At 30.2% G+C, this 16664-nt stretch overlaps 1 protein-coding gene across 1 annotated transcript in view; it reads left to right on the forward strand.

Annotated features, from left to right (window-relative positions):
• The first annotated feature begins 4741 nt into the window (after nucleotides 1-4741).
• Cpap3-d (cuticular protein analogous to peritrophins 3-D) overlaps nucleotides 4742-16664 on the forward strand; it is a 29946-nt gene continuing 18023 nt past the window's right edge. Inside the window, exons 1-3 of the mRNA XM_074256108.1 lie at nucleotides 4742-4896; nucleotides 8331-8549; nucleotides 8622-8889. Coding sequence (XP_074112209.1) covers nucleotides 4845-4896; nucleotides 8331-8549; nucleotides 8622-8889 — 539 coding nt within the window. The 5' untranslated portion in view covers nucleotides 4742-4844. The remainder of the gene's footprint in view (nucleotides 4897-8330; nucleotides 8550-8621; nucleotides 8890-16664) is intronic.

Genomic DNA, 16664 nt, shown 5'->3' on the forward strand with positions numbered 1-16664 from the left:
GAAAAATTATTTTACAGAATAATTCCCAGCAAAATAAATGAGAAATGAAAGTTTTCCATCCGTTTGGTTGGGTCCGGTTGAGTCTTGGGCAATTCCTTCTGTTTTCAAAAATTATTCCGAGCATAAGAAATAAGTAATAAAAATTTTCTATCTGTTCGTTTTGGTCCGGTTGAGTCTGGGGCCTATTTTCTTTTTTGAAATAATTTTGTCAATTAATAATTGATAATAAATTTTTTCAATCAGTTTTTTATCGTCTTGTCAAGATTAGGCTGATTTTTGTTCAATAAATTTTTGTTTGTTATTGAAAAGAGAAAATAAATTTTTTTGCATTCTTCTATTCTTGGCTCTGGTCGAGTCTTGGGCATTTTTTCGTTTTTAAAAATAATTCCTAGCAAAATGAATGGGAAATAAAAGTTTTCGATCCGTTTGTTTGGGTCCGATTGAGTCTGGGGCCTATTAATTAATTTTTTTAAGAATAATGTTGTTAATTAATAATTGATAATAAAATTTTTCAATCAGTTATTCGAAGTCTGTTTGAGATTGGGCCTTTCTTTTCAAGGAAAATTAATCTTGGTGATCAAGTAATAAAAAATTTCTATCCGTTTATTTGGGTCCTGCTGCGTCTTGGGTCTATTTTTTTTTTTCTTAATAATTTAGTTAATTAATATTTAGAAATAAAATTTTTCGATTTATCTTTTTCGGGTCCGGTCGAGTCTTGGGCAATTTTTTTGTTTCGAAAAATAATTCCCAACAAAAAAACAGGAATAAAAGTTTTCTTTCCGTTTGTTTGGGTCCAGTTAAGTCTGGGGCCTATTTTCTTTTTTTAAAAAATTTTGTTGATTAAAAATTCATTATAAAACTTTTCAATTATTTTTTCTTGCTCCAGTCGAGATCAGGCCCTTTTTCAAAGGAAAATAATTTTGCTGATTAAAAATAGAAAAACAAAGATTTTCAATTTATTTTATTTCGGGTCTGGTCGAGTCTAGGGCATTTTTATCGTTTTCAAAAATAATTTCCTGTAAAATAAATAAGTAATAAAATTATTTATCCGTTTGTTTGGGTCCAGTTGAATCTAGGGCCTCATTTGTTTTTTTAATTAGTTTTGATGATCAACAATAAAAATAAAATTTTTGGATCATTTTTTCTGGGTCCGGTCGAAATTGAGCCTTTTATTATAAAAAAGTTAATTATGATGATTAAAAATGAATTGTAAAATTTTTTTATTCATCTCCCTTTCGGTCTGATGGAGTCTTGGGCATTTTTTCGTTTTTAAAGATAATTTCCAGCAAATTAAGTAAGTAATAAAAATTTTCTATCCGTTTGTTTAAGTCCGGTTAAGTCTGTGGCTTATTTTCTTTTTTTTAAATAATATTTGATTAATAATAAAAATAAAATTTTTTAATTAGTTTCTCTTAGTCTGTTTGAGATTGGGCCTTGTTTCGAAAAGAAATTAATTTGGCTGATTGAAAATGAAAACAAAATTTTTCAATTTATTTTTTTTTTTTGGGTCCGGTCGAGTCTTGGGCGATTTTCTTCGTTTTTTAAAATAATTCCCATCAAAATAAATAAGTAATTAAAACTATCTATCTGTTTGTTTGGGTCCGGTTGAGTCTGCGGACTATTTTTTTTTTTAAATAATTTTGTTGATTGAAAATTAATAATAAAATTTTTTAATCATTTTTTTTTGCTCCAGTCGAGATTGGGCCTTTTTTTAAAAGAAACAATTTTGCTGATTGAAAATAAGGAAAAAATTTTTGTACTGTTATTTTTTTGGATCCGATCGAGTCTTGGGCATTTTTTTCGTTTTTAAAGATAATTTCCAGCAAATTAAGTAAGTAATAAAAATTTTTATCCGTTTGTTTGGGTCCGGTTGAGACTTGGGCCCATTTATTTTTTTATAATAATTTTGTTGATTGAAAATTAATAATAAAATTTTTCAATCATTTTTTCTTGCTCCAGTCGAGATCAGGCCCTTTTTCAAAGGAAAATAATTTTGCTGATTAAAAATAGAAAAACAAAGATTTTCAATTTATTTTATTTCGGGTCTGGTCGAGTCTAGGGCATTTTTATCGTTTTCAAAAATAATTTCCTGTAAAATAAATAAGTAATAAAAATTATTTATCCGTTTGTTTGGGTCCAGTTGAGTCTAGGGCCTCATTTGTTTTTTTAATTAGTTTTGATGATCAACAATAAAAAATAAAATTTTTGGATCATTTTTTCTGGGTCCGGTCGAAATTGAGCCTTTTATTATAAAAAAAGTTAATTATGATGATTAAAAATGAATTGTAAAATTTTTTTATTCATCTCCCTTTCGGTCTGATGGAGTCTTGGGCATTTTTTTCGTTTTTAAAGATAATTTCCAGCAAATTAAGTAAGTAATAAAAATTTTCTATCCGTTTGTTTAAGTCCGGTTAAGTCTGTGGCTTATTTTCTTTTTTAAATAATATTTGATTAATAATAAAAATAAAATTTTTTAATTAGTTTCTCTTAGTCTGTTTGAGATTGGGCCTTGTTTCGAAAAGAAATTAATTTGGCTGATTGAAAATGAAAACAAAATTTTTCAATTTATTTTTTTTTTTTTTTTGGGTCCGGTCGAGTCTTGGGCGATTTTCTTCGTTTTTAAAATAATTCCCATCAAAATAAATAAGTAATTAAAACTATCTATCTGTTTGTTTGGGTCCGGTTGAGTCTGCGGACTATTTTTTTTTTAAATAATTTTGTTGATTGAAAATTAATAATAAAATTTTTAATCATTTTTTTGCTCCAGTCGAGATTGGGCCTTTTTTAAAAGAAACAATTTTGCTGATTGAAAATAAGGAAAAAATTTTTGTACTGTTATTTTTTTGGATCCGATCGAGTCTTGGGCATTTTTTCGTTTTTAAAGATAATTTCCAGCAAATTAAGTAAGTAATAAAAATTTTTATCCGTTTGTTTGGGTCCGGTTGAGACTTGGGCCCATTTATTTTTTATAATAATTTTGTTGATTGAAAATTAATAATAAAATTTTTCAATCATTTTTTCTTGCTCCAGTCGAGATTGGGCTCTTTTTAAAGAAAAATAATTTTGCTGATTAAAAATAAAAAATAAAATTTTTCATCCATCTCTTTTTGGATTCCAGTTGAATCTTAGCCTTTTTTTTTTTGTATTTGAAAATAATCCCCAGCAAAATAAATGAGAATTAAAAATTTACTCTCCGTTTCTGTGGGTCTGGTTAAATCTTGGGCCTTTTTATTTTTTTATTAAATTTTTTTCGAATAAAAATAAAAATTAAAATTTTTTCCTCTGTCTTAGAGTACCCGGTTAGCTTTAATTCAGCGTTACAACGCCTCCAATAATGCTGCGATACACGGACACACACTCATACATTAAGCCGTCCGCTTGCGACCTCATACATCCACTCATTCACACTTACGTACTCGGCTCATAGCGTCACAATCCCCTCTCATGCTCGGCTTTGTGTGAGCGAGTAAGCTGCTATTGCAGCATCTCACTCTCGCGTCTCCTCTACTTCCCCGCTCATTTTCATTTCTCGAATAGCGCGCTTCTGATTGGCTATCGTTTTTAATTCATAACTCAAATTCTATGGCCCAAAAAAATTTTTGGCTCAGGAACTTTCGATTCAGTATTTTTTTCTCTATCGACCCCAACAATTACTCCCGCCACTTCAGAGACACCCTGTATATATATATATATATATATATATATATATATATATATATATATATATATATATATATATATATATATATATGGTCCTATATAAATTAGATCTGATTAGATATAATCATATATGAACCCAGATAATTCAGGTCTGATCAGATATAATTATATGTAGATTTATTTATAATCATATATAGCCCTAGATGACTCAGATCTAATCAAATCTAATTAGATCTAATCATATATAGACTTATATAAAATGTACATATAATACATTAGTCCATATATGATTATATATATTTTATATCAAAATTTATATATAATCATATATAAATATATATAGTTAGGCAAATTCATTTTTTCCCGGGAGAAGTAAGTTCCCGTATGACCCCAAGCAAATTACGGCTATAAGTTGAAAATTCGGATTATAAATTGGCGTCTAACGTCAAGGTCTATAAGCGGGGAAAACTGTAACGATCGAACACCTGAATCGACTTAAAAAGTTCAGTTTATATATATATATATATATATATATATATATATATATATATATATATATATATATATATATATATATATATATATATATATACATAGTGACACCCTCGTGGGGATAGTCAAGAAAACTTCCTGTGACCTTCAAACGTCGAGATCTGATAAAAACTCGATTCTTGCAAAATGGGGTAAAACCAATAACTTCCCGATTTTTGAAAATTTTCAATTTTTTCAACGGGAAGTTAAAAAAAAAGTTATAATGTTTTTAAAAAATCACATAATTTTTATGTTATTCCATTTACTTTTTTTAATTTAGAAACGAATTTCGAGTACCCTGGTTTCCTTTAAAATCAAATATTATTGAGCTAAGTATTGAAATTTTGAAACGTAGATTTTTAAATAACTGAAATTCACGATAATTTAAAGATTATCCGTTTAATTTGTTTCTTTCGTTTGGATCTTTGCGATAGTTGAAAACAAGTAAAAGAAAGTTCCATTATTTGAAAAGAGATGTAATACGTAAAATGAGTGGGGAGTGACTTATTGAAAAAAAGTGATCGGTTCTTTCAGTAACGAGTGAAGGGAATACTTAGTTCTTCGAGGCTAAAAACTGGTATTAATATTTCTATATACCATAAATTTAGTTAGTACCAGTTGGTGTTTTATCAGTTGTACTGTAGTATTGAATTATGAACGAGAATATATTCGAGTTATTACTATTAGTAGTCATTTCCGAAACTGGTAAGAATTTTTTAATTATTTTAAAATGAGTAGTTCTAAATTCAGTTAGGTTTCACTTTAATACTTCATTTTCTTCAGTAGGAGGTCTAACATCTTGAAACGTAGTGATGTATTATAAAAATCAGGCCTCTTTAAAGAGAATAATTTTATCTTCTTTAGCAAATTGTCTGTTTAGAGAGATCCATAAATAATAGAATTTTTCCAACAAACATATGCTTCGTACAATACAAGTCTTTAATTATTCATTTTCTGATGAAATGAAATGATCTGTAATTTCATATTTTATCTCAAATCGAATAAATGTTTTCTATCATAATAATAATCAATTGTATTTATCTTTATGGTTGAATTAACAAAAAATTTGATGAATTCTATCATCTTAACTTTGAAAAGAAAAAGTTTTACATGTTTATTCATACAACATTTTAAATAAAAATTTCAAGACTGTAGAAAATCTATTATCAGGAAGTTAACGGACGTTTAAAATAAAGAAACTTTATTTTAGATTGTTTAAAAAATAGTTTGTTTAAACAATTTTTTTGAAAACTTTTTTGGACAATTTATTTAAGAAAATTTTTTCTATGTAATATTCTGATAAGAAAGTATTCTTTTTTATTGTAAAAACATTTTATTTTTAGCTCAATAAATACCTAATATATTCGGAGATATATTTTCTCGCATGGTAGTGCCAGTGATTGTTTTTACATGAAGACAGTAAATGTGTTGATTCTCATGGATGTGCTTAATCTTTTCCACGTTGATTAATTTTCAACCAAAATTTCTAAAATTTACAAGCATTATTTTTAATTTAATATACCACATTTATTGTTTATAAATAATCTTTCCTAACATATAGAGTAAACCGTTTTTTTCTCTTAAAATAATTTTATTCATAAGCAAATACTTTTCAGTAATTAATAAGAAAATCATTAATTTCCATTGATTACTTATGGTCAACCTTGATTTTTTTTTTTTTTTATTAGTAAACAATATATTCTACAGACAACGACTAATTTAAGATACTTTCTTTCTCGCAAGGAAAATCCCAAGTTCTAAATCTTTAGTGTGTTTAATTCTCACTTGTAATTGAAATCATAATCAATAAATGTTCACAAAAATAATTTCTTGAATTTCCATGTTTACTAGCATTTTTTAAATATATTCACATATTTACTTATTTTATGACTTTCCTATCGACCGCGTGAAAATCTGTTTATTCATGGGGAAGTAATTGCAGTTTAGAAATTTAAAGAATAGTGTTTTATTAAACTTTTCAGCTTGAAGAGCTCAAAAGGATAAAACAGCTCACTCAGAGAGCTCAAGATAATTCATAAATTATATTTAAGAGTTCGAAGAGCTCAAAAACGTCATGAGTGCAAAATAAAGCGCTTAGGTATGGAATTAGCGGGAAGTTGCAGGGATAGGCTTTGGTGACAACCGTTTTCCTAATTATTTCTAAATAAAAAATTGAATAAATGAACAATAAGCCGTAATTTTTCAGCCCATAGAATGAGCTTATGAAAACGATGAGATGTCATACGTCAAATGTGTGGAATGTTAATACGAGCATAGAAAACTTAAGATTACATTTAGATTATAGTTTGATACATTTTGTTACAAACTACAAGTATTTAGGCATAATTTTTGATTATGTGATCTTATTTGAGCTTCACTCTACTTCTTTGAGCTTTCGAAAACCATCGTTTTGTATAGTAGAAAGTTAAAAAGGAAAAGGAACTAAAAATTGCATCGTATGTTAGAATTTAATTATAAATTATGATCCAATTATTCAATGAGTAAAATCATCGTTCCCTGGTAGACTTGAACGCACGACTTTACGACGATTAGTCTTTTGCGTCAATTATTCATCGAAGTTTCAGATATGGAAATAAATGGCTTATTAGTTTTATTTAGAGTTAGTTGATGAATCAGGTTTACTATTTATTAAAATTGATTATCATGGAGAATCAGTAAATTGGGCGTCACTTTAAGAAGTACCTTTTTATTTATTTGATTAATGGAAAAAATGCACGGAAAGATTAGAATCCAAATGGTTCATATTCTGAACCAGTCTCAGTTGTGTGCACGAAAAAAAGAAGAAAAATTAGTTTACACCTGACTGAGTCGTGTGCGCACCATAATCAGTCGTGTGGGCACACGACTCAATCGTGTTCTGCACCAGACTCGGTCGAATATAGTAATGTAATGACAAATTTAGGACATTTTTAAAAATTTTAGGATACTTTTATGACAATTTAAGGACACTTTTATGGATTTTAAGATACTTTTATGACAATTTTATAACAAGTTTAGGACAGTTTTAGGATATTTTTATGACCTTTTATAACTTCATAAAGTTGTCATTGAAGTGTCCTATAATTGTCATAAAATTGTCATTAAAGTGTTTCAAAACAGTCCTAAAGTTGTCATAAAATTGTCATAAAAGTATCCTACAATTCATAAAAGTGTCCTAAAGTATTCATAAAATTGTCCTAAATTTGTTATAAAATTGGCCTAAAGTTATCCTATAAGTATCCTATAGTTGTCATAAAATTGTTACGAAAGTATCCTAAAATCCATGAAAGTGTTCTAAGATTGTCATAAAAGTATCCAAAAATGGTCATTAAAGTATCCTTAAATTGTCATAAAAAGTACTCTCTGCAATATTTTTTTTTGAGTAAGTGCGACAACATTTTTCTAAAATCCAAATTTAATTTCGGTTTGATGTCATAAAGTTACATACACGGGTATATATTGATAATTAGTAATTAAAAAATTAGATGAAAAATTTTGTTCACTATGAATCGATCATATCACGTATATGATATGATCATTTGTAATTATAACAAACTCAGCTCTTCAAGTAAATCTCTTAGGTAAACAGATAGTAAATTAGTCTTTCAAGCGTCAGGTCCACGGTTAGATTCCCACTCACGCCGATTTTTTTTTTGCTATAAAGGAACGGGTATATAGTCTGATATACTTATATCAAAGCATATATAGTCTGATATGGCCAATTTTCATATCAGGCTTGATATAGTCTGATCAGGAAATTTTTTTGACGGGTAAATTCTGCGATAACACCGACGAAAGCCCGCGAAGACCCTGCTCGAATGTTGGCAAAATTCTGTGGATGCACTAGCAATACTCCACGGATACCTGGATAAAACACCCTCGGAATCGTGTGTCATAACTGAACACAAAACTTCTCGTTCACATAGCTGAGACACAGCGTATAGTCCGTTCACACCGTATAGTCGTCGAAATCGCTGGGACATGAATACGATCTCAAACGTGCAAGGAAGAAAGTCCGCGAGTTTAGATTTTCCATATTTATTCGGCTATCTTCTTAATGGAATTGCTCGAATTTCATAAAGCATTTATTTTTCAGCATCAAAACTGTATAAATGGTATAATAATTGAATTTTTTTCAGCTTATAGTAATGGTTTACAGGAGGCTCCTCACTGTCCAGAATCTTATGGAGAACAAGCATACCCTCACCCAGAAGATTGTGGTTCTTTTTTTCTTTGTACAAATGGAACTTTGACACTCGAACACTGTGAAAATGGTCTTCTTTTTGATGGACATGGTGTGGTACATAACCATTGTAATTACAACTGGGCCGTACATTGTGGAGAACGTCGAGCTGATTGTATGTAAAATATTATTCATTTTTTAAAATTTGAAACGAATCACAGTGACTTCAAATAACATATATTTACAGTAACTCCGATCAGTTCTCCAGGGTGTGAATATCAATTTGGATTATATGAAAATAGTGATTCTTGCAGTACAACATACATTAAATGTATTTACGGTGAACCTCACATTGAAACATGTATACCTGGTCTTGTTTGGGATAGCAAAAGTCACTCTTGCGTCTGGCCTGATCAACTAATCCCTTATTGTAATCCAGAGGCTGTTGTTGGTTTCAAATGTCCGCAGAAAGTTCCCAAACATTCAATTGCTGCTAAATTTTGGCCGTTTCCAAGGTAACTTTATAAAATTCAGTGAGTGTTGAAAGCGAAAACTTTTGAGAGATGTAAAAATTATTGTACTTATCCTGTTTTTAAGTCAAATTATTATCAGATTTTGAAGTTTGAGGTCCTAGAAAGCTTTTTTGAAAATCCCGAAAAACCACTAGATTTTCGAAAAATACAAAAATTGCGTTTTTGAGCTCGAGCAGCTCAGAACATGACAATAGATAATTTCTCGAATTTTTTGAACTTGTACATAGCGGGAAGTTTCAGAGATGGCCTGTAGGGTCAACCATTTTTTAAGCGCTACGAATTTTTCTGTTTACTACAATTTTCTCAGTGACATCAACTTTTTATAGAAAATTCAGTTTACATGTACATGATTCTATAAATTCTATTTAAGGTGATACGGTTATGAAAACAACATTTTAAGAAATCCTTGAAACTTTAAATATAAGTCATGAAAAGCATAATACATAGACTGTTAAAATTTGAAGACGATTTACCGTACCTAACTTGAGATAACTGCAATTGAAAATAACATTGTTTGTACATATAACATAGGAGAAGCGTGGGAAAATGACAGTATTTTTAATTATTTTCGTCGAAAGAATTTCACTACTCTATCAAAAAACTAGTAGATTGAAGTATATAATATTTTGAACAATTAAAAAAAATTGAAAATTATTTCTCACGTAATTTTCAAGATGAATTAACATAAATTTCACTTTTAGAGGATTATTTTCAGAAGAGTGGGTACGAAAAACAGCCGCTAGTCACTGAAATCGTAGTTTATGTATATGCATAGAGAATATAGTAGTCGACAAGTATAGTAACGTTAGAAAAAACTTAACCTACAAGCTTAATTCTGTCGATATGTATAACATGGATAGTGAACTAAAATTTTTTGTCTGACATTCTTTCTCACATATCAAGTGTTTGGAAAATTCATTCATTTTAATCTGTTATATTTCCGCGATCTCGCGATATAAAAAATTAATCGCTTATGTGATCAGAAAAAATAACATGTTTGTAGAATTCTTAGTTCTTCGACTAAACAACTACTTGTGAAGTCAAGTTTTGGAAATCTTACAATGACTTTTTTCCCGCTGCTAACGAGACGATGTTTGTAAGGAAATTGTTAGTAAATGTTATTGAAGTTTAAAAGATTTGTTTCAAATTTCACATCTCGAGAAGTCTTAAATTTGATGTGATTGAATTTGGAATCTGTGGAAGTCATAACAATACTCTAATTAAATTTCAAATCTAGATCTAAAAATAAAATATTATTAAGTGCCCAGCGGAGCGGGCGGGTAACAGCTAGTTATATATATATATATATATATATATATATATATATATATATATATATATATATATATATATATATATATATATATATATATATATATATTAGGGTGGTCCTTATGTTGGGTTTTTTGAAATTTTTTTTCACGATAGTTCAAAATCGGTTCAAAATCTATAAAAAAAAAAATCATGCCAAGTTATAGCTCTTAATTTTAATATTAACCCGCGCCCCCCGACGGTCAAAGTTTTAAAGGAAAATAACATGGGAAAAGTTATATTTTTACTTTGGAATTTTTTACGTCATAAACTAACCAACAAATCACATCAAAAATATTTTTTCTAATGCAAAATTTAACGGTCTACAAAAAAGGTCTCTTATCATTTTTGATAATTCTAACGGTTTTGAAGTTATTCGAGGTCTAAATTGAAAATATAATCTTTTTCATAGTTTTATCTGGTCATTTAATAATTCAACAATCATAGACGGGTTATTATTCATATTAGATTACTTTTTTTACTTATGCATGTAATTTTGAACTATAATTTACGTGAAAAGTATTAATCAATTAAAGAAGTGTATTATTAATATTTTAATGAATCGAAAATGTACAAACATTACCATTTTTATTTTTAAGTACAGATACTTTCATGAAGTTTTTACATTAGTTTTTTTAAGTGCGTCAGGAAACATTTGACGATGATCTTTAATCAATTGTAACACGTATTGCATTTGTTTTTCATCCTTAGTATAACGATTACAAAAATCTTGCACTAGTTTAACTCCTCTTCCAGCACAGTCATTCACAACCGATAGTTTTTTAGCGAATCGTAATGCAGTTTTATAGTGTTTATTATGAGCCCATTCAGAAGAATGAATCTTTAAAAATTCTGTTTGTAACTCGAATCTATTGAAAAAATTGATCGATTCTGCAGTTACGAAAAAGTCAATATCATTATATAATAATTCAGTTATGCTCTTAGTTTGAAAGCGTTTAACACTACATTTTTCACTAGTATAATCCAAGTCTTCTTCCGGAATATCATCAATCACAATTGTTTCTTCTTCTTTACGCAGCTTAGCGACAATTTTTAATTTTGTTTCTTGTGAAACTTCCTCATCAAAAATAGCCATGATTGCTAATTCTGGTGATAAATACCACAAGTGATTCATAAATCTACTAATTGCCACAGTAGCAAGATTACTGTTGATTGCCTTAAAGTTGTTGAGTTCTTTTATAAACTGTAGATCATGGTACGGAGCTTTGACACTATTTGACGACGAAAACCAAGCTTTAACATAAACCATTGTCACAAAAACACATATTTGCCGTAGTTTATTATCTTCACCTTTTTCAATGACAATTGCTCCCGAAGCATGTACATTTTCAATATATAAATAGCTTTTGCCATCCATCGTGCATGGTGACAAGCTCCTGGCTTACGAAAACTAAATTTTTCGGAGATGACACCGATAAAAACTAAAGTAAGCTCTAATAACTCTTTGTAATCATCACGAGGCAGTTGTGATGCAAGATTTTCAGTCGCAAAAGTTCTAATAGATTCAATTTTTTCATTTGTCAAGATATTATCATTTTTCGGATCATCTAAACCTGTTTTGTAACTGAGTTTATTTAAATCTCCCCATTGCTTTTGGAATCGGATAAAAAGTGGAACATTAGGACCAACAGTATTTGGAAAAACAGCTTCGAAGACATATCTTAGGACTATTTCAAATATATGATGCCTACATGGAAGATACAACAAATCTCTTTCTAATAATTTTTCCAGTAATGCAGCAGCACCATTACGAAGGCCTAAATTTGAAGGAGTAGTGTCACAGCATATTGCTTTTACAGATATGTCGAATCCCCAGTCACATAATGTCTTATGAACTACAGAAGCTTGTGCCATTCCAGTTCCATCTTCACTCGTTGGTACACCTAACATAATTTCTTTACTTTCTGAAGTAATTATTACAGGCAATCGATGAACAGTTTCTGTATTTAACAAATTAGGTAATAATTTTCCATCCCAATGTACAACAATAGATGATAACTTTAAATCTTGGAAATGTTTTTTATTTCTATTGATTTTGACTCTCGCATAGTAAGCCGACATCGGCGAATAGATGATCGATTGACAATAATGGAATTAATATCCACTTCTAATAATTTTAAATCGATAAGCGACTGACAAATAGCTGTAGTTATAAACACAGCATCTCTGTCGCTTACTTTACAACGGTCAAAAGTAGCTACAACTCTTTCGTTGAGAATATTGTAAGTTCCTCTTATATTTCTTGATTTAAATTGGCCGGCAGTAGTTGGAATGTATACTTCTCCACTAGAGACTGATTGAGCACTTCCTTGGCTTAATAAGAGTTCAACGTTTTTGTCTACAAAAAGGATAATGATAAGACAAAAATATCTTCACTATAAAATAATAAAATATCAATGAGTAAGTTGATTATTATAATTTACCAAATAATGATTTTTCTTTTTCACTTTCCAATTTTCGTTTTTCGAAATCCAATTGTTTCTCTAATTTTTTAACACCAATTTCATCGTCATCGTATTTCGTCTTAATATTTGCAATAAAACCAATTCGTTCATCTGATCTCTGATTATTCAAGAATTCTTTGGAATTTTCATCAACCATTTCAAATACATTTGACGGTGCGATGTCAAATAATTTTTTTAATGAACAGGAAAATTCATTTTGTTTTTTCACAGCAACTTCACTCCGATTTCTATGTTTAAGAAGTATGCGCCACATCATACAGTTTTTTCAACTTATCTCGACATCTTTGCACATCTTGAACGGGAATTCGAGCTTTCTTCCAAAACACAATAATTTCATCAATTACTGCAGCAACACTATCTGTGATAGTATTATTTAAAATACGTGTATAAAAAAATAACACTTTCAAAGCTTGCAATTTCGATGGTAATTTGTTACCTACGATTTGAACGTCAACATCACCAATCAAAAAAATGTTTTGACGTAAACGTGATAACTCCATATTTAACTGATTACTTAAATATCGGATAAATGAACTCAAAAAATTTATTTATATATCAAAAAGGCATCAGTACTAGTAATTGAACGATTTTGATCAAGCTGAGAAATAAATGTAGGTTATGAGTAATCTGAGAATTAATTTTAGTGTTAGAAATTGAAGTAAAATCTAATAGATGGCGGCATGATCGGTTTCTAAAATGTTTTTAACCAGAAATCAAAATTTGAAATTGGAGTTTGTTGATATTTGTATCAATAACAATAAAAATCGAGACAATAGGTCCCGAATTTCTTTTGTATCCAAAAAAAGTTAAAAATCTTTAAAATGTTCGACAGTTCAGGCTAAAAAAATGAATTGGTGTTACTATTATTCCAAAGTTACAGTTACTTTGAAAATTTTCTAAACAAATAAATCCAATGAGATTATAAAGAATAACCGGTTCATGATTTATGAACTATTAAATGACCAAAAAAACAGATAAAACTATGAAAAAGATTATAGTTTCAATTTAGACCTCGAATAACTTCAAAACCGTTAGAATTATCAAAAAATGATAAGAGACCTTTTTTGTAGACCGTTAAATTTTGCATTAGAAAAAATATTTTTTGATGTGATTTGTTGGTTAGTTTATGACGTAAAAAATTCCAAAGTAAAAATATAACTTTTCCCATGTTATTTTCCTTTAAAACTTTGACCGTTGGGGGGCGCGGGTTAATATTAAAATTAAGAGCTATAACTTGGCATGATTTTTTTTTTATCGATTTTGAACCGATTTTGAACTATCGTGAAAAAAAATTTCAAAAAACCCAACATAGGGACCAGCCTAATATATATATATATATATATATATATATATATATATATATATATATATATATATATATATATATATATATATATATATATATATATATTTATTTATTTATTTATTTGATGTGTTTTTATCAGATTTATCTTTAATACACTGATTATTCTCGATCGCAAGAGTTTTAAAATAATTGTATGTAGTTCACTGACATTTGCCATTACAATCATAATTGAGATTACAAATTTAGTTTTGAGAATTAACATTTAGTTTAAGTTTGAGTTTAATTGGAACAATTTAAACAGTTCAATTCAATTTAAATTTCAATTTAAAATAGATAAATATAATAATTAAAAATTTTTAAAATTGAAATAATAATATAATTTCAATAGTTAGAATATGTAGTATTATACAATCTAAATAGTATATAATGTACAATATGTTATGTGCCAAGTATATTTGAATCAACAATCAACAATTCAGCGAAAATTTAACTAGCTTTCGACTATGAAACTTTATATGAAAATCAATTGAAGTTTAATTAAAGTTATGTGGCATTATTCTAGTGGATTATTTCGGCACAGGTTTGGACGTAGTTATATAGGTTGGTGTCCCCCAGAGTAGAGTAATCGTCCAGGATTAACATCAAGTTTAAGTTTTCACTGTTTAGAGGGCGAGATTCGGAGTATTTCTAGATATTGGGCTCTAGGCAAATTGAAAAGTGGGCATTCCAACAAGAAATGAGCCACTGATTTATTTGCCTGATTATGGCAGAATCGGCAAGGTTCTGAAGGTCTTAATTTGATTATTCCCCGTTCAGGCGTAATTTGACATGAGTAAACATTGGCTGTTCTCAGTTAGGCTCTGGATACAATTTTGTGGAAGGCGCTCTTCATTAGGTACGTGGGAGTTCCGTCATGTAAGGTTCTTGGTATAGGAGTCTGGCAACAGCTCGAAGTGGCGTATCTGCTTAGATCTTTTTCCCTAAATGTGTGCGATATTTGTCCAGAATTCTATTTTTGTTATTCTTCCAATATTGTGCTGTTAAATTGTTTAGTATCTGTTCTTCGTTTATAGCGGCAAGCAGTTTCCTCAATTGTATGGACCACTTCAAGTTGGATAGGTAGAAATTGTTTGAGAGCTTGAACAAACGTTTGAGGCCTATTTTGGGCAGTATATACTCTTCCATTTCCAAAATCTTGATGACCCAATTGTACGCTTGTTTCAATATTTCCAGCGTGGTATGTATCAAGTTCAACTCTAGTCTGAGCAGGTAGTGAGGTGTGCAGCTTGGGAGATGTAAGATTTTCTTGTAGAAGGAACAATGGGCAGCTTCGATTTTCTCGTAGGTTTCCTCTTTTAATCCCCAAATGTGAGCCTGGTAAAGCATAGTTGATTTCACTATGCTGTTGTAAAGTTGAATTTTGCTGGTCCATGATTTCGCCTTGAGTCTGGCGAGGATGGAATATGCCGTACCTAAAGCCTGGTTACCTTTTCTTATTGCCTCTGAGGCGGCTAGTTTGCTTTGAAGGTTGCTTGAGAGTGGAATTGCGAGGTAAGAGTACGATTTAGTTACTTCAACTGCCTCTCCTTTATATACAAAACTGTTATCGCATTTTCTTAGTCTTCCCGAGGTTCTACAGGCCATAATTTGTGTTTTGCTTATGTTCACTACTAGGCCGTTTAAATCACAGTATTCTTCTAAAATCTTTAGAGAGAGTCTAAGTTTGGATGCCGAGTGTGCCAATATGGCTACATCATCTGCGAACAGCAACATCAGTATCTGTGTATATTCTGCCAGACTCAAGCCTTCAGTTCCTCTATCTTTGAAGAAGTCAATTAAGTCGGCGATGAATAAAATAAACAGGAGTGGACTTAAGACGTCACCTTGTAGGACTCCTTCAGTGATATCTATTGGTTCTGAAGTTGAGTCATCGGTTTTAATAAACATTGTAGCTTTTTCATAAAAAACAACTTATCATTCTTATGAATTTGCCACTGACCCCCATGCTTGCCAGCTTTGACCATAATTTATCGTGAGGCACCTTGTCGAAGGCTTTTTGAAATCTACGAAGAGAACGTAAGCTGTGATGCCTGGGAAACGTAGTTGCATTTGGAGTATTGTTGTCAGTAAGAAAATGTTGTCTGTTGTTCCTTTTCCTGTGCAGAACCCGACCTGTTCTTCAGGGATCAGTTTCTGTGATGTCGCCCAGTGCTTTAGGCGGTCATGCAGAATTTGGGTGAAGATTTTTGCAATTGAGTTTATAAGTGATATGCCTCTGTAGTTGCCCGGATCTTGCTTGTCGCCTTTTTTGTACAACATGAACATTACTACTCTAGCCCAGTCCACAGGGATCGGTTCAGTCGTAAAAATCTTGTTGAACAGCGTTAGTGTATAATAAAGCCAGTTGTCCGGTAGTTCTTTCCAAAAATCATTACTGATATTGTCCAGACCAGGGGCTTTACCTCTTTTGCATTTCTTTATGCTGCGAACCAGTTCTTCTATCGTAATTTCTTGGTCGAACATATAATGTTGTTCTGTAGGCAGTTCTAGGTGGCAGCTAGTCCTAGGTGGAAAGGAGTTGGTGAAGTATTAGTACCAAGTGTCGCATGGAATATTGTTTTGAGCTGAAGGTCTCTGTCTGACTTGTTTACCTA

This window comes from Cotesia typhae, unplaced genomic scaffold, assembly GCF_013202065.1.
Source record: "Cotesia typhae breed Kobodo isofemale line unplaced genomic scaffold, CoteBio_Ctyphae scaffold_152, whole genome shotgun sequence".
Classification (NCBI taxonomy): domain Eukaryota; kingdom Metazoa; phylum Arthropoda; class Insecta; order Hymenoptera; family Braconidae; genus Cotesia; species Cotesia typhae.